A 19203-nucleotide genomic window follows, 5' to 3' on the forward strand; every position below is an offset into this window, starting at 1 on the left:
GATCTGAAAGCTTATGATTAGATTATGAGAGCAGTTAATACCATTAAAATAATTAATAATTAGAAAGGACTACTATAGTGGGTGATAACTATAGGCATGTAGAGTGTGATAGTGGAAGAATGTCACTGGGGGACATACCTTTGGCATTTCGGTTTTATTTCTGGCACCTTTCTCTCTCTCTTTTTCCCATCTCTCATGAACTAAGCATCTTTTCTTTGCCACATCTTTCTTCCTTAATGTTCTGCCTCACATCTGGCTTAGAGCTAAAGAGTCAGCTTGCCAAGGATTGAGACCTCTAAAACTATGAACCAAAATAAAATTTTCCCCTGCTAAGTTGTTCTTGTCAGGTGTTTTTTGTCAGAAACAAACAAACAAACAAACAAAAAATGACTAATTCATAAACTGGCAAAAAAAGAAGCATAATCATTGCTTTGGCTGAATTAACAATGTGTTTCAGAACCCTTTGGAACAGATTTTTGGGAGGAACTTAGAAATGCCTGGAGATGCAAGCTAGAGAAACCTTAGAACATTGGAAGCAGAGATTAATGGGACATTCTGGTGGGAGTTCAGAGATGCAAAATGTTGAGGAAAATTCAGACATAATGCCTGTGTTCATGAATTTTCAGGGGGGATTGGGGGGAATTAAATTAGAGGCAATTCATGTTACATTTTGGCAGAAAACTTGTGTACATTTTTCACATGTCCTGAGATTTTCCATGAGGCTGCATTTAAAGGTGAAGAACTAGGTAATCTGGCAGAGAAAATTTCAAGATAACACAGTAGTCAAGTGATGGCATGGGTACTATGAGAAATAAGGGTAGAAAACAGAAGATGAAGAATTTAAAAGCTTGACATTTGGGCAGAAAAGAACATGTAAACCTGCCAAGGAAGGTGTAATTTTTGAAGAGATTATAGCCAGTAAATAGAATCTAAATACTTTTCATAGAGATACTAGAAAAGATGCCTTCAGGGAATCTCAAGAATTTGTCAGAACACACCCATTGCAAACTCAAGGGTGTAAAAATCAAAATTCATTTGAGGAGAAAACATGGGGATACCCACACAAAGCTTTCTAGTAAGCAGTTTACTCATAATATATGTGTATACATATATACACATATATGTATAGATATATACACACATACATATATATACACATATATATACACACAATATATATATACATATATACACATATATATATTCATTTATAATAATATATGTTTATAATATATATATATATACTATACATATAATAAATATATACATATTTATATTATATATATTAGTGCTGAGGATTCTAACCCAGGGCCTTTTGCACACAGGATTTATTTCATTGTGATTATCTGTGCAGACCATAAGAAGCCACAGCAGGCATATTTAAGGAGGCCTGGCTACTACTTGAACTGGCAGCAGACCATGACATAGTTTACATGGTATTTTATTCTGTAGGAATGCAGGATACTGGAGTTAAGTTGTCATCAAGGCTTCCATGAAAATTTCAAAGAAAGACCTGTAAGATCAGGAAAAGTATTGGAGGATCAGAATCCCTATGGGCAGTTTCTGAGTGGACAATGTGTGAAGTTGTAAGAAGGAAATCGAAATTGCACTGGAGACCTCCAAGGTTGAGAGAAGACAGTAATATGGAATATCTGCTGAGAAGTACTGCTGGTTGTGCACAGAGCCAGCTTAATTAAGAGTCCACGTGGGCCACTGGCAAGGCCAAAGAAGAGGGACTTCACAAGCTCTTTGGAGTTCATATATTACTACTATTTTCTCCAGTTACAGGATGTGGAGGAAGACTTGTTTACACAGTTGGGTTTCTGCCTTGTTTTGCCCCTGACTGTTCTTTCTATGTGTTAATTCCTTCCATTTATAATAGAAATGTTTACTCTTTACCTATATATGTTGGCTATATATATAATTTGCTTTTGATTTTTATACAGACTCACAGCCAAGAGTTTACCGGGAGTCATAGAGATTTTTGGACTTGAGTTTTTGAACAATTTTAAAACTATAAAGACAATGAGAACTCTTGAAAATTTATTTTGCAGTGTGAGATTGACATGAGCTTTGGGGGATAGAGGTGGAATGTTATGGTTTAGATATGAAGTATCCTCTGAAAACTCATGATTAAGTTATGAGAGCTGTAACTTGATCAGTGGATTAATACATTTGATAGATTAATAATTTAGAAGGACTACTCTACTGGGTAGAAATACAGGCAGGTAAGGTGTGGCTGGTGTAAGTAAGTAATTTAGCACTGGGAGTATGACTCTGAGGTTTATATTTTGTTCTTGGCACACTTTATATAACTCTCTCTCTCTCCCTATCTTCCAGGACTTGAGCATCTTTTCTTTGCCACATGATTCTGCCATGATGTCTTATCCAGAGGTATAGAGTTGTCCAACTATAAACTGAGACTTCTGAAGCCATGAGCCAAAACAAACTCTTCCTTTGCTAAGTTGTTTTTGTTAGATAATTTGGTCACAGCAACGAAAATATGACTAGCACAAAGGTTCAGACATCATAATGGATTAATGGATTTATGACTGAATGGAATACAAGGAAGTAGGAGCTAGTTAGAAGATATAGTCCACTGGGGGCAAGCCCTGGATGGATTTATCTTCTCTCTAATTCTTTACTCTTTTTCACACACACTCACTGTGCTTCTAAAATTTCATGAGCTGAGATTTACTCCACCATGGCCTCCTTACATGATATTTTGACTCAGAACATTAAAACCTCAACCCCAAATGGACACAGCTAAACATAATCTGAAGACTCTGAAATTGATCCTTAAAAGTGTTTCCTCCTTTAAATTGTTTTTGTCAAATATTTTTGAAAGAGAACAGAAGAAATAAGAAATACATAGAAAGGAGACATACAGGAAGGACAAGTAAATAAAATTTTAATCAAAAGTTTTGCATACTTTTCCAGGCCTCAGACGTGTTACTACTTGAGGCAGTCTCCAAAACTTCATGAAATATCTATAAATCGACCTGTGTACTGTTAATTAATCCCTTAATAAATAGATTAAGTAAAGAGAGATAGAATAGTTTGAGAAAAGTATAATTTAGGACACTTTCCAGTGCCATATACTGGTTAGTTAATGAAGCCCACATCAGTTTAAGGACCTGAAGAATGATAAGAACATAAACCTTTTTGAAATCACCATATTAATATTATAATTACCTTTCCATTTCCACCCCTCACTGAGTTTTTTAATAAAATGAACTGGGAACCCCCAAAGTGTGCCTCACTCTTGAGATGGTTCTCATGATTTACTCAAAGGGGAACTCAGTCTTGAGATTAACCATATTCTCCCATGGATATGTTTCTACTTTATTAAGTAAACCTCTGTCCATGCCTCTGACTGTAATGTGCTGAATTTTTTTTTTTCATTAATTACAAAAGCCAAGTACCATGCTGGTACTGAGCCAAGTTCCCCCACCCCCCACCTTTTCTCCAGGAACTTTTGACTCTTCTTCAGAGATAACTCTTCTCCAGTTACATTTTGACCACAGCAATGAAAAGCAGACTAACACAAAAAATTATTACCAAGAAGCACGGTTATTGCTATGACTAAAACTGACAATTTGGTTTTGTTTTAAAAGCCCTTGGAACTTGGTTTGCAGGAAGAGTTTGGAAAAGTTTATAGATGTAAACTAGAGATGCCTTATAATGTAATTGAAGCTTAAAGAATGATTCTGCTCGGAGCTCAGACCAGCATGCCTATGTCTGGCATGCCTGTGTTGGGCTTTCGTTACTCTAACCAAAATAACTAACCACAACAACTTAGAAGGAGAAGAATATATTTGGACTCATAGTTTTAGAGGTTCAGTCTATGATTAGCTGGCTTTATTGCTGTGGGCCCAAGATAAGACAAAATATCATGGAAGAAGTGCATTTCTAAAGGAAAAGTGCTTATCTTATGGTAATCAGGAAAGGGGGAGAGGTGGGACAAGAGGGAGAAAGAAGGAGAAGGAGGAGGAGGAGGAGGAGGAGGAGGAGGAGGAGGAGGAGGAGGAGGAGAGGAAGACAGAGGAGTAGAAGGAGGAGGTGAAGAGGAAGAGAGATGAGGAGAAGCGGAGGGAAGTACAGGGGAGGAGAGGAGAAGAGAAGAAACAAGAGGAAAAGTTATATGTCACAAGGGCACATCCTCAGAAACCTGCTTCCTCCAACTACGTGCCACCCATATAGTTACCACCTAAAATAGTAGTTTTTTCAAATTATTAATCCATCAAATCCATAAAATAGATCAATGCACTGATCAGGTTACCATTCTCAATATCTGATCATTTCAACTCTGAATATTAGCACTGATGTATTGGGGACATACCTCACATTCAATTTATAACAATGCCAAAAGGAATGCAGACACTAAAGATTATGTTCCTGAGGTGTCAGATGAAGTTATTTATCATGGGGCAACAGGTCATTTTTGTTATATTTTGGCAATGAATTTGTTATGCTTCATTCATGCCCTAAGAATTTCTGTAAGCCTAAATTTAAAGGTAATAGAATAATTAATCTGGTGGAGGAAATTTCAAGGCACCTCAATATATAGCCAGTAGTATATTACTGTCAGATTCTAATTAGATTAACTCTGTTAATCAGAAGCAAAAATGGAGCAGAAATATTTGAAGAGCTTGAAGACTGCTAAAAGAAAAGGTACGTATAAAAATAGGGGCCAATGAGGTCTGGTTGCTGAATAGATAAACATCTATTCAGATGAAACATCTATTCAGAGAAATCAACTTATTTGCACAGAAAATGGGTAGAAGTGCTTTGGGCACAGCAAGGATAAGGAAGACCTCATCCATGGCAGTCAGGGTTAAGGTATAAATGTATAAACTCATTTGAAAGACTTTGCTTTGGGAATATAGTGCTGATGCAACCTGCTTGCATAGAAGAAGTTGCATCCCCAGACTTAATTTTGCCGTGCTCAGTCACCCAGGAATTTATAAGCTGGTCATGGCCAAAGGGGCCAAGGTACTGCTGGTGTTATTGGCAGATTTGGTCTTGTCCACATGCTGATAATTTTGCATAAATACAAAGTGCTAGAGTTTGGGGTCATAGATGCTTCCACAGACATTTCAAAGGAAGACCTGAGAGTACAGGCAGTGTATCAGCATCAGAATCCTTAAAGGAGGCCCCCCAGACTGTGATATGGGAAGCCAAGAGAATGAAACTGAAGATGTACTGGAGAACCAGTTTTTCATCTTTCTTTGGTAATATTCCTTCTTTCTACTCTCCCACTCCTCCCTTTTGGAATGGGAATGTTTAGTTTGCACCACTGTTCAATGGAAGCATGGAATTTACTATTATATTTTAACAAGAATTTACAGTTAAAATTTTGCCTTGCATCTCAGAGCAGACATTGAATTGGACTGCTGAGCAAAGCAGAAAATTTTAAGATGATGGTGAAATATTAGAAATGGACTCAATGGAGTTTGAAGTAGGTCTGATGTTTTGGAGGCAGAGGCAGAATCTTATGGATTTGATTTCAAATGTCCCCCAAAGTCTCATGTATTTCTAGGTGGAACATTTGGGAAGTGAGTGCTGTGACCTCATCAGTGGATTAATCCATTGTGGGATCAATGAACTACTGGGAGGTGGGACCTTGCTGGCAGAAGTAGGTCAAATGGGGATTCCTCTGGTAAAGTTTGTCTTATTACCAGCTCCTTCTATCTCTCTCTTCTCTCTAGATGCTGTGAGCTGATCTGTTTTCCTCCACCATACCCATCTGCTGTGATGTTCTGCCACATCTAAAGCACAAAGAAATTGATGAACATGAACTGAAAAACTCCAAAACCATGAGCTGAAATGTTTCCTCCTCTAAATTGTTTTTGCCAGGTATTTTGGTCACAGAGACAAAAAGCTAGCATATACATCTGTACTTTCTGCATATCTGTACTTTCATTAAGATTTCATAATAAACGGGAGCTAATACTTATTTAGCACTTAATGTCGGGTTTTCTGGCAGCTTAAGTTGTAGTATCTAATCAAAAGCAACCATTCAATTGACATAGTATCCCATGGGCACATAGTATTCCTTTGATGTTCACTATGCAGGAAAAATTTTGACAGAGGAGGGTCAAGTAAGTTGTTTAAAATCACTCAATAATTTTTAAAAATGGAGTCAATATTTGAACCCTATGTCCCTAGTACTAAAAGTATATTTTTAAACAACTATAGTGTATAATAATTATATTTAGTTTGTTATTATAAAACTGCAATTCAACATCATAATATGTTTAGGAAATGTGTGTATAACTGATGCCTTTCCTTACACATCATAAAAAATACCAATTAACTAATTGAGCTAATATCAAATTAAAAACTTCGGATGACCAATGAATGAACAGTATGTAGAAATGTGGTGTCTGGAGGAAAGTAAGCTGAATAGGCATGTACCTTATGCATTTTAATAAAATATTTTTGAAAAACAGAAAGCAATATACACCTATAAAGTTATTTTATGTTAATAGTTTACATATTCTATAGAACAATTTATCAATTATATAAATGAAATTGTTTTATATTGAAAATAAAGAATAGACATAAAGACCTACTGAACTGAATGTTTTTGATTTAGTTTTTGTTATAAGTGATGATACCTGATGTTGGCCCATTATTCACTGTCTTGAATTTCCTCAGTGTCAGTAAAATATAGTAAATGAATAATCTGAGGCAATTCAGGTGGATATACCAGTGAGGTAGCACCATAAATATGGTCCATTGTATTTAAACAGAATACCCAACGAAACTTATATATTCAATTGGATCTGAAATACATATTTAAAAAAAGAAGACTGAAGTAAAAGGCACTCGCAATTGTAAAATATTATTTTTTTGATAGAGTGGCTTTTCTGAAGTAAAGGGCAAACATTATAAATTGTACATAAATGAGAGAAAATTATATACCTGATGCTAATATAATATCAATATACTTTAACAATGTTCATTAAAATAAGCAGGAATGTAATTGGTAAAGTGAAAACCCAATTAACCTGCTTAACCTACCTATTGAGACTGTAAGTTGCTAACATATCTTGCATAAAATTCCAGTATCATGGGAATATTTTGTGAATTTAAATGAATTTAAGACAGATTTAAAAGAGAAAGATGCAATTCTACATATTAAAGGTTATATTAGATTAGAAAGATTAAATATCTCTTGTTATAAACATTTTTACCACATCTCAAAGAAAATATTTTGATTTGTATTTAAAAAGCACTGAAGCTATATGTTAGAAATAAAAAATATTAAAGTACAATGAGTGTTTAGAGCTATGGATATGTAACCTACCATTTTTATCATACTACTTTTGCAGGCCAGAACCAATACAATTATTACATTTAAAAGCAATAGAGAATTCCCTGGAAGCATAAATCATACAAAGAGACAGTGAGATGAAAAGCTGAACTTTGGGCCCCTTTACTTTTAAAAGACAAATAATATTAACAATTTATTCTCAGACAATTTGAAAAACAAGTTTGGAGAGAATTGCAAACATTCTCTTGAGGCTGTGTTGGGGATATTTTTATTTTTTCAGATACATTAAAATGGATTGCAATGTCTATTTAAATTCAATATTCAGTTCATTTCAAATTCCCAGCATGAGTTCAGCTACAAATCATAGCATCAATGACTACTTGATATGGTCAAGGACATCATGAAAATGATTGAAAACTGGCAATCCATTCTCTAGTGAAACCATTAATATTGTCTAAAGAGAAATGTTATACACTTAATGTGATATAGAAAGCTGAGCAACACAAATAAAACAAAAATTATAACTTGGGAGACTGTAGAAAAATCATGTAGAAAGATCATGTCTCTGTTATTACCAGTAATTTATCATTATTCATTGGGTTTCAAAATGCATAAGACAATGTGCATTTTCTTCCACTTACTTATCTTACAAGTATTTTCATTTAAATTGTGACTGATTTTTAACAAAAATTATATGCCACAAAAGTATGTCATATACATAGAAGAGTACTTTATTTTTTCCCTTTCCTTTAACTTGTCAATATCATACAATTTCAACATAATGATACGTAATAGAAAACAGTAAGATATCTTCAGATAAAACACAAATTTTAAGAATGCTTACTCAAAACTACGGTTAAAGAAGCTGGATTTATTCTTTATAACATTTGCATTATTATTAATGATAACTGCAGTTTAAAATTAAATTTATTTAGTTGTATGTTTTAAAATTTAGAAATATTAAATATTTCACGTTCTCTGCAGCTTTAATACATTAAATATTATAAATATAATCAAGAACACGAGAGGCCTATTAATATTTTCATGTTAGCTAACTTAATTTGTTCAAATTAACATTATTTCTAGCTGATATTTTAACAGAGTGAACAACACTTTCTTGTTAAATTGCAATTTTTAAAATACTGACATTTCTGTTAAATAAGAATGACCCTCCTTGGTTTACAAAGGTTAAGCAAAGGAATCTGCACTGAAATTTTTCACAAAGACTTTGAAAATTATTGTGGATATAGTTAAGTCTGTCTTTACAGAGTAGATAAAATATCTATTTTTCTAGAACCCTAAATTTGATTAACCTATTAAATAATAAAAACAATTTATTTGAAACTGCATATTCTATTTGTATACAAACACATAGTGTTCAACACCTGTTATCTTGTCCTTTATTGTCTTCTTTTGATAAAAATATATGGATGGAAATTCCCAGAAAGAAAAAAATTCAATAAATATCTCATAAAATAATGCATGTAAGAATTATTTCTTTCTTTCTAGCACAAATCATTTCCTACAAATACTGTTTTATGAACATTAGTTTTAAATGCAGCATTTATGCCAGAGGCATTATCTACTATCCATTAAGTATTTGAATAATTTCTTACTGAATTATAATCTAGTGCAGCTCTATGAAATGTATTTATCAGACATACTGGCAGAAATTTTATTTTCTATACATAAAAGATTATCTTAATGTGTTTTTGAAAGAAAATAAATAAGCTAAAATATCGTGTAAATTAATAAAAATCCATGATATATTGAAATGTTTTTCCCATTCTTTTTAAAATTAATTCTCTAAGAAACAATTTGATTAGTTTTGAAGGTAAAAATACAGACTTAAATCTCCAACATTAAAAGAGAAGTAAAATTTGAAATTTAGATTTAGGATCAAAGATATTGAAATTAAGTATTTCAGAAGTAGAGACAGATACTCTGACTTAATTATATGTCTTTTGGATATTGATTTTTGAATTTTAGTAAATATTTAATTAAGCAACGTAGTATATATGATGTCAAAGTAAGACTGATATATCACGCTTACTCAGCTATCTTAAAAAGTTATCTGTTAGGAGCTGCTGTAGAGACCAGAGATCAAATTACATGTATCATCTCCAAATTATTTATGTAAAGGTGGAAAAGGAAAAAATGCAAAATCAATAACAAACAAATTAAGAACAAAAACTCAGACATAAAAGTTAATAAAAATTTTTATGAAATAAAATATCCTATGATTTAATCTCAAAAAGTTTCAATTTAAAGAGAAATAATAAATAATATGAAATCTTTAATATGTACCATGTTTCACATGAGTTGATATGAAAAAAAAACTGCCCAGAAAAAAAAAAGATAGAAAGAGTTTTTGTATACTTAGCATTATTCAAGGTAAAAAGCATCATAACTGTGCCTTAAGTTGATAAAAATATCAAATAAACATAAATGTGTGTTATCTGCAAAAAAAAAGAAATAGCTTTTAAGTCAAAAATTCTAATCTTACTATAGTTTTTGATGTTTGAACCATGTAAAGTATAAAAGCCTTTAATTTGAGGGTATATGTATGGATAGGGAGTTTGAGAAAGAAAATAAAAGGAGAATCCTTATTCTAAAGGAGGACTAGCAGATAGTTAAGTATACTTAATTTTAGAACAGTGAAGAAAACATTTTTTGTCAGTTAGGGTCAGTAGTCTCATAACATTCCTCTAAGATGAAGAAAGTTCTGAAAGGCATAAACCACTTCATTAATAATATCCCGTAATAGATAGTTACCCAAACTTTAAGAGGATTCTTATGTAATTGGAATTGTACATTATGTTTCACCTTAATATTTAAGGCATAATAAAAAATTAGGAATTTATATTTGGTAGAGTATCTCTAATTTTAGAAGATTAAAGCCACAAGGTTCTTAATTGAAGTTTGATTACTTCAGTACTATATAAAGGTTTTTTTCAGTCATATGCCATGTAGATAATGATTACTGCATTCTCATCAACATATTCTATCCACTGGGATAATGTCCTTTAAGCAAAAATCAGAACTGAGTACTCATAATTTAATGGATGGATTAAAAAATTAGAAGAGTGTGATAATTTCAGCCTAGGCTTGATTAGAGTTTTTCAAGTTGTGTTTGTTAAGGTATACTTCACATTCTAAAATTTGCCTGCTGTAATGTATAGTCCTATGAGGTTTAACAAATGCATTCAGTCATGTTACAGCCACCAAAGTCAATATCTAAAGCTTTCTCCTTATAGCACATGGTTTTCTTGTGCCCTCCTATGATCAACACATTCCCTCATCCCCAGCTCATGGTAATTACAGATCTGGTGCCTCTTACTTTCTTTGACTTTAGGAAAGTTTTCAAACAAATATCATGATATTATACATGACCTTTTGATTTCTAATTCTGTCTGTCAACATACAACACCTGAGGTTTACCCAATCTTGTATCTATAGGTCTTTCCTTATTAGTGCTATTTATAATTTCATGATTTGATTTCCTATTATTTATAAATTCACAAGCTGAAGAGCATTGTGTTGTCCCATATTCTGGTAATTATGAATAAAAATGTATAAAATCTATGTACATTTTTATGTGGGGATAAAATTTATTTCACTGGAGTAAGCACTTATAAGTTGTATTAGTGGGTCATGTAATAAGTATATATTCAAATTTAAAGAAATTGCCTGTTTTCTAAGTAATTTATTATAGTTCTAGTTTCTCTAGATCCTTACTAGTACTTGATTTTGTTATGCATTAAATTATTTTCTTGCAATTCTATAAATATCTATGACATAGTCATTTTAATTTCTCTTTCCCACCTTCGGAGTCGGATGGCCTCCAGAAGGATCTTTCTACCCCCCACTAATTCGAAAAGTCAGAGATATTGTTTTTCAGCCGGGCCACATAGCCATCCAGATCAACAGCCGTATATCTTAACTTGGCAGGACCTCTGTGAATCTCCTCCCCCATGGGTGAAGCCTTTTCTTGTCCCTATCCCTGCTCCTACTCTACCCCCCACGATCCTATCTCTCAAACCCACTGCTCCTCCTCCACCCTCTGTTCTCCCTGAGTCTCAAGATTTGACTCTACTGGACACTTCTCCCTATCCTTATCCCCTGCTTTCATTCCCTAACTCCCAACCCTCTAAGTGATTCCCCTGCTGCTGACTCAGCCCCTCCACCATTGGAGGAGGTTAAGTCGGCCCAGCGCCCTCCAGATAACTTCCCTGCGGCACACCCAGCCCCTCCTCCCCTAGAGGAGGCTGGGCCAGCTAAAGGGCAGCGAATGATTAAAAACCCTGAAGCCCCCATGATACTTCCCCTCCGTCCTTACGGGCCAATGATAGAGGATGGCCATGGTGGAGAAATGCAAGCCTACCAGTATTGGCCTTTCTCCTCTTCAGATCTATATAACTGGAAAAATAATAATCCCCCTTTTTCCGAGGACCCCACCCAGCTCACAGGTCTGATTGAGTCATTGATGTTTTCACACCAGCCTACTTGGGATGACTGCCAACAACTCTTAGGCACTCTCTTCATGACAGAAGAACAAGAGAGAATCCTCCTGGAAGCTAGAAAAAATATCCTCGGACCAGATGGGCGACCGACACAACTTCCCAACATAATTGAAGCTGACTTCCCCTTGAATCGACCCAACTGGGATCCTAACACCTTTGAAGGTAGGGAGCATCTGTCCACTTATCGCCGGGCTCTAATAGCGGGTCTCCGAGCAGCCTCTAGACGGCCAACTAATTTGGCCAAGGTAAGAGAGATTATTCAAGGGCCTAATGAATCTCTCTCTATGTTTCTAGAAAGAATTATGGAGGCATATAGGAGATATACTCCTTTTGATCCTCAGGCAGAAGATCAAAAGGCATCTGTCACGATGGCCTTTATTGGGCAAGCTTCCCTAGATATTAAAAAAAAGTTACAACGCTTAGATGGATTACAAGATATGACTTTGAGAGATTTAGTCAGAGAAGCCGAGAAGGTATACTCTAAGAGGGAAACTGAGAAAGAGAAGGAGCAAAGGAGGGAGAAAGAAAGGGAGCAAAGGGAGGATGAGAGAAGCAAAAGACAGACTAAAGCATTGACTAAGGTCCTGGTTACAACAACAAATAGGCCAGAAGTTAAGAGACAGGGAGATAGAAAGGGATACCTGGGCCCACATCAGAAGCCACCTCTGACCTCAGATCAATGTGCCTACTGTAGAGAAAAAGGACACTGGGCCAGAGAGTGCCCTAAAAAGAAACAGCCACGCCAGCCAGCCATACTAACTCTGGAGGATGACTAGGAAAGTCGGGGCTCGGATCCCCTCCCCAAGCTCAAGGTAACTTATGAAGTGGAGGGGACCCCAGTAAACTTTGAAGTGGATACACGGGCAGTATACTCAGCCCTTAAGGCCCCATTGGGCCCTCTATCAACTAAGAGGTCTCTAGTTCAAGGGGCTAATGGCAGTAAATATCGGGCTTGGACAACTAAGAGGACCATGGACCTGGGAAAAGGAAAAGTCCATCACTCCTTCCTAGTGATCCCAGAATGCCCAGCCCCATTGATGGGCAGGGATCTGCTCACCAAACTCCAGGCCAGAATAACTTAACCCTGAAGGCCCCCAAATGGAATTTCTAAATCCTTCAGTAAAAACTCCTATAGTCATGGCTTTAACTATGTCAGTAGAAGATGAACATCAACTCTTCACAGCCCCCAAGACTGATCAAACAGGCAAGCTATCCCAGAGATGGATAACAGATTACCCAGATGCCTGGGCAGAAACTGCTGGATTAGGCCTAGCCATAAAACAACCTCCAAAAGTGGTAGAGTTAAAAACCTCAGCCTCTCCAATTAATATTAAACAATATCCTCTGAGCAAAGAAGCTAAAGATGGGATAAGGCCCCATATTCAGAAATATTTGGCCTTGGGGGTTCTAAGGCCCTGTCAGTCAGCCTGAACACTCCCCTGCTACCAGTAAAAAAGCCAGGAACTGGGGACTATCGCCCCGTTCAAGACCTAAGAGAGATCAACAACAGAGTGCAGGACATTCACCCCACAGTACCTAATCCGTACAATCTGCTTAGCACCCTAAACCCTGAGCAAAAATGGTATACTGTCCTGGACTTAAAGGATGCTTTCTTTTGCTTGCCTCTGCATAAAGATAGTCAGTTGCTGTTTGCTTTCGAGTGGGTAGACCCAGAAACCGGAACGTCCGGCCAACTAACTTGGACCAGACTCCCACAGGGGTTTAAAAACTCCCCTACTCTCTTTGATGAAGCCCTCCACAGAGATCTCAACAACTTCAGAACTATGCACCCCGAAGTCACCCTACTTCAATATGTAGATGACCTGCCACTGGCAGCAGACACCAAGGAAAACTGTGAGTCTGGGACCCAAGCACTATTATCCGAGCTTGCTCAACTTGGGTATAGAGCTTCTGTCAAAAAGGCCCAAATTTGCCAGCAAGAAGTAATCTTTCTGGGCTATTCCCTTAGGGGCGGTAAACGATGGCTCACTGAGCCCAGAAAACAAACCGTTGTGCAGATACCACCCCCATCTAACAGGAGGCAACTCAGAGAGTTTCTTGGGACTGCTGGCTTTTGCAGGTTATGGATACCTGGGTTTGCATCCTTAGCTGCTCCTTTATACCCATTGTTAAAGGAAAATGCCCAATTCCAATGGAACCGTGAGCACCAACAAGCTTTTGATAACATCAAAAGGGCGCTTCTATCTGCTCCGGCCTTAGCACTAGCACTCCCAGATGTAGAAAAATCCTTTACTCTCTACATTGAGGAGAGGAAAGGAATAGCACGAGGAGTGCTCACTCAGACTCGAGGACCCTGGAAAAGGCCTATAGCCTACTTATCTAAAAAGCTGGACCCAGTGGCTAGGGGATGGCCCCATTGCCTAAAAGCTATAGCAGCGGCAGCCCTACTAATCAAGGATGCTGATAAGTTAACGTTGGGACAAAAGCTAACCGTTATAGCCCCCCATGCCCTAGAGAGCATCATCCGTCAGCCACCAGACAGATGGCTATCAAACTCTAGAATAACACACTATCAGAGCCTGTTACTTGATAAGGACAGAATAATACTGGGACCCCCTGCCCCGCTTAACCCAGCTACACTACTACCTGAACAATCATCAGAACCCGTCACTCATGACTGTCAACATATACTGGCAGAAGAAACCAGTATACGACGGGATTTAAAGGACCAGCTACTGCCCCACCCTGAGGTCATATGGTTCACTGATGGCAGCAGCTTTTTCCAGGACGGTAAGCGGTGGGCTGGGGCAGCAATAGTTAGCAGAACTAAAGTCATTTGGTCCTCTGGCCTCCCGGAGGGAACATCGGCTCAAAAGGCAGAGCTAATCGCCCTCACGAAGGCATTAGAGCTAGCGGCAGGCAAAAAGGCCACCATATACACAGATAGCCACTATGCCTTCGCTACCGCTCATATACATGGGGCTATCTACCAGCAAAGGGGACTATTAACCTCGGCAGGAAAAGAAATAAAAAACAGAGATGAGATCCTCCGCCTCCTCTCAGCAGTGCAAAGCCCTAAAGAACTAGCTATAGTGCAATGCCCAGGACACCAGAAAGGAAACGATCCTGTAGCGGTCGGGAACAGGAGGGCGGTTGAAGAGGCTAAATTGGCAGCCCTAAACGGAGTAACCATATTAACACTTTCCACACGGGGGAAATATGAGACAGAAGATTTATCTGTATCAGAACAACCCGACAACTTAACATCTAAGGACACTGACACTGAACTCTTTGACAACACCGAGCCCAGCTTGCAATTTAAGAAAGCCCTACACTATGTTAAAAATGTACATCAACTCACTCACCTAGGTTCAAAGAAACTGCAGGCATTTCTAAAGGACCAAGAACAAAGTTTTCCACTAACCAGCTCACAGCGAAAGGAAATAGCTGAACAGGTAACAAAAGCCTGTCGGGTCTGTCAATTGGTTAATGCTTACCCTTCCAAGCTTCCTGAAGGAAGGCGTCTTCGAGGGACCAGACCAGGACAGTTTTGGGAAGTGGACTTTACTGAAATTAAGCCAGCAAGATATGGACTTAAATATCTCCTAATCTTTGTAGATACATTTTCAGGATGGATTGAGGCCTTCCCCACGAAAAAAGAAACGGCGCAAATGGTGGTCAAAAAGATCCTGGAAGACATTTTTCTAAGATACGGCCTGCCTAAGGTAATAGGGTCTGATAATGGACCGGCGTTCGTGGCCCAGGTAAGTCAGGGGTTAGCCAGGACCCTGGGGATTAATTGGAAGTTACATTGCGCTTATAGACCCCAGAGCTCAGGACAGGTAGAAAGAATGAATAGAACCATTAAAGAGACCTTGACAAAATTAAGCTTGGAGACTGCCATAAAAGATTGGACTATGCTCCTGCCTTATGCACTGTTTCGTGCAAGAAATACTCCCTCTGTTTCTTTGTGTAACCTCACTCCCTATGAAATTCTCTATGGTGCCCCTCCTCCAGTAAGGGACCTGACCCCAACTCTAAGACCTAACAATTCCTTTCACACCCCCTTGCTTGACAGACTTAAAGCTCTTGAAAGAACCCAGCGATACCTGTGGAAACAGCTAGCCACTGCCTACCAACCTGGGGATGAAGGGACTCCACACCGATATCAAGTGGGAGACTTTGTCTACATAAGACGACATCAGGTGTCATCCCTAGAACCCCACTGGAAAGGACCATACCAGGTGCTACTTATAACACCTACAGCGGTAAAAGTAGACAGAATCACTTCCTGGATCCATGCCTCTCATCTCAAGCCTGCGCCCTGTCCAGATTCTGGCTGGAAATTGGAAAAGACTGGTAACCCTCTCAAATTGCGTATTCGCCATGTGGATAGGGCTATGGACTCTCCCCTTGACCACCAGTAATCCTAACCCTCATCAGCCTGTTCAGCAGCGATGGCTGATCACCAATCCTATTGGACAGGAAGTATGGTCTATCTCGCATACAGCCCCCTTAGGGACCTGGTGGCCATCTCTCCACCCAGACATTTGTCAGCTGGCTATAGGTCTCTCCTATTGGGATATCCCTGATGAAAAAGATCCCACTAAAATTCCATTAAATTCCTTCCGTACCATAGATACTGGGAACAAACATTATGGATATAGGGACATACAAGCCAGATGTAGGTTGGCTAGCCTGGATTATTATGTTTGCCCAGCGGACTATCAAAGTCGCAAACAGTTACAGCTGTGTGGAGGAAAAGCTGACTTCTTCTGTAAGTCATGGGGATGTGAACATACAGGGGCTGTCTGGTGGAACCCAAACTCCCCTGATAGTCTGATTCGGGTAGGAAGAAATAATACTAAATTAAATCCCAAACAATGTCTCCCATTCAAACGAAGCCCCCAAACGGGGACTTCTAGACTAATTGACCCTACTCCATGTGACACAAATAGCCTATGCAACCCCCTAAATATAACCTTCACCTCCAAAGGAAGAAACCAAAATATCTGGGTGTGGCTTTCAGGAAAGACCTATGGAATGCTATTTTACACCACAGGATATGATTTTGGCCTTTGGTTCACTATCAGGTTTGAGAGAAAAGAAATTCCCTTGGCCGTAGGGCCCAATCCCCTTAAGCCAGGAATTGGGCCTCATAGACCACCCGAACCTAAACCTACTAGGGTTTTTTCACTTTCCTATACTCCTTCATTTACTTCCCCCAAGGGAAGGGGTTGACTTTACTCTGGATTGGGGAAGTTGTTTTACAGAACAGGCAAGGGTTGGACCTCCTCTTCATGAGGGAGGAGGGCCTTTGTGCTGCATTGAGGGAAGAATGTTGTTTTTATGCTTACCATACTGGAGTGGTAAAAGAATCTATGAGTAAACTAAGGAGATGCCTTGAAGAGCATCAGCGGGAGAGAGAGGCCCAAAAAAGGGTGGTATGAGTCTTGGTTCACACAGTCCCCCTGGTTAACTACGCTTTTATCAGCCCTGGCCGGTCCTTTAATAATTCTTATATTGTTACTAACTCTAGGACCCTGCTTACTTAACCGTGTAGTTTCCTTTCTCCAAGCCCAAATTGGACAAGTCAAACTTATGGTAATCAGACAACAATATACCCCACTAGCAGACACAGAATGTGACACCCCCCAATGATCACTTTTATGATTAAAAGTAGCCAGAAAAAAAAAAGTGGGGAATGAAAGGTTAATAAAACAGGTACTTGTCACTCCATTTTTCTGTATGCTCAACAAAACACTGTTGAAATCTTAAGAAACTGCTTGCTAATCTTGTTCCCAGAATGTGCTGTCTCTAACTGCCAAAACTGCTTACTAATCTTGTTCCCAGAATGTGTTGTCCCCAACTGCCAAACTGCAAAATGTAACTTCTCTCCCTGCCCTCTCCAAGAGAAGTATATAAGCTCTGCATAAGCTGGGCTCAGGGCTCTCTCTCTCTCTTGGCTCTGTTCAAGTGAGTTCTGAGCCTCAGCATGCTGACCAATAAACGCTTTGCCATTGCATGAGATGATCTCTTGGTGGTCTCTTCCTCCGACGCTCGCCTGACCTTTACATTTCATTCTTTCTTTGGTGCCAAAACCCGGGAAGGGGAATTCCTCGCTGCTCGAGGTCCCCCTCTCTCAAGGCGTGCCATCCTTGTCCACTCTTCTGAGCACTGCTACTCACACAACACTGGCTCTTCAGTAGGTGAGTTCTCCTATTGGGTATCCAACTTCAGATGGGCTACGCAGGGGCTTTGACCGTGATCGTTTGGCAAACCTCTGACGCCCAATCTGGAGGAGAGAACGCACCCCACCAGGATCTTCAAGGTCTCGATGGACTCTCTGGAACCCAGTTCATGGGTGGAAGGTCCTGAGGAGTGGAAGAACAGGCACTCCTCTCTCTCTCTCTCTCTCTCTTTCTCTCTCTCTCTCTCTAATCTATCTATCTCTATCTCTCTCTGTCTTAACCACCGTTGTCCCTCTCCTGACCTATGGGGGCCTCTTCTTCCCTCCCTGCAGACTCCCCCTTATTAAATTCTGCACACAGATTGGCCTTACTATCAATTAGACAATCAAAGTCAATGCCCCCAGGAGGATCCCTACATCCTGCAATTATCAGAGATCTGTTTAACTTCTACAAGAGCTCGAAAAAGTGGAAGGAGATCCCCTATGTTGAGGCTTTTTCTCTTCTTCGTTCTCACCCCGACCTATTCGACAGATGAACCCCCTCCCGAGCGACCTCCCCTGTTGGCTCTGTCCAGCCCCTCAGGTGTACCCCCTAATTTGGCCGACACCTTTAGTTACCCGCAAACTAGGTCCTGCTCCCTAGTCCCACAAACCATGGCCCCTTTAAGAGAGGTTTCTGGACCTGAGGGCACTATCCAGTTACATGTCCAGTTCTCTATGAATGACCACATGCAACTCGAGCGAAGGTTGGGCTCATTCACCACAGAAGAGAGTTTCAATGGGTCCTCCAGGCTTATAGCCTCACTTATATGTTATTGGCTAATACTATCCTTCTTTAGGAACATACCAGAGTCTGGGAACTTTCCAGAGCCCATGTGGATGAAACTGACCAAGTTAATCTCAATCACCCTCTGGGGCCACTTGCTGCCCCAGATCAAGCTCCTGACTGGGATTATACACAAGCTGGCATACAGAGTAGGGACTGATTCTCCCATGTATTATTGCTGGGCTCAAAAAAGCTGCACGTAAGGCCATAAATTTCCAAAAATTACAAGAGACTCCATCAGAATTTCTGGATAGGCTTACGAAAGCCCTTCAGCAGTAACCTAGATCCTGAAACCCCAGATGGCCGTCATGTCCTTATGACATATTTCCTCTCGCAGAACTACCTCGACATCTGGGCCACACTAAAAAAGCTTGAACAAGGCCCTGTTACCCCCCAGACTGAGAAATTTCAGATGCTTGCC

The 19203-nt window shown here is 38.9% G+C and overlaps 1 protein-coding gene across 1 annotated transcript; it reads left to right on the forward strand.

Annotated features, from left to right (window-relative positions):
• Positions 1-11102: 11102 nt before the first annotated feature.
• On the forward strand, positions 11103-16193 carry LOC143411395 (uncharacterized; the record flags this gene model as incomplete). Its single annotated transcript, XM_077110680.1, is given in 5 exon segments — positions 11103-11181; positions 11184-11347; positions 11496-12883; positions 12885-13231; positions 13234-16193. Coding segments are annotated over 5 exon segments (4938 nt in total), but the record flags the coding sequence as incomplete, so codon positions are not given.
• Between the last annotated feature and the right edge of the window lie 3010 nt (positions 16194-19203).

The sequence above is a fragment of the Callospermophilus lateralis genome, chromosome 12 (assembly GCF_048772815.1).
Source record: "Callospermophilus lateralis isolate mCalLat2 chromosome 12, mCalLat2.hap1, whole genome shotgun sequence".
NCBI classification, from domain to species: Eukaryota; Metazoa; Chordata; class Mammalia; order Rodentia; family Sciuridae; genus Callospermophilus; species Callospermophilus lateralis.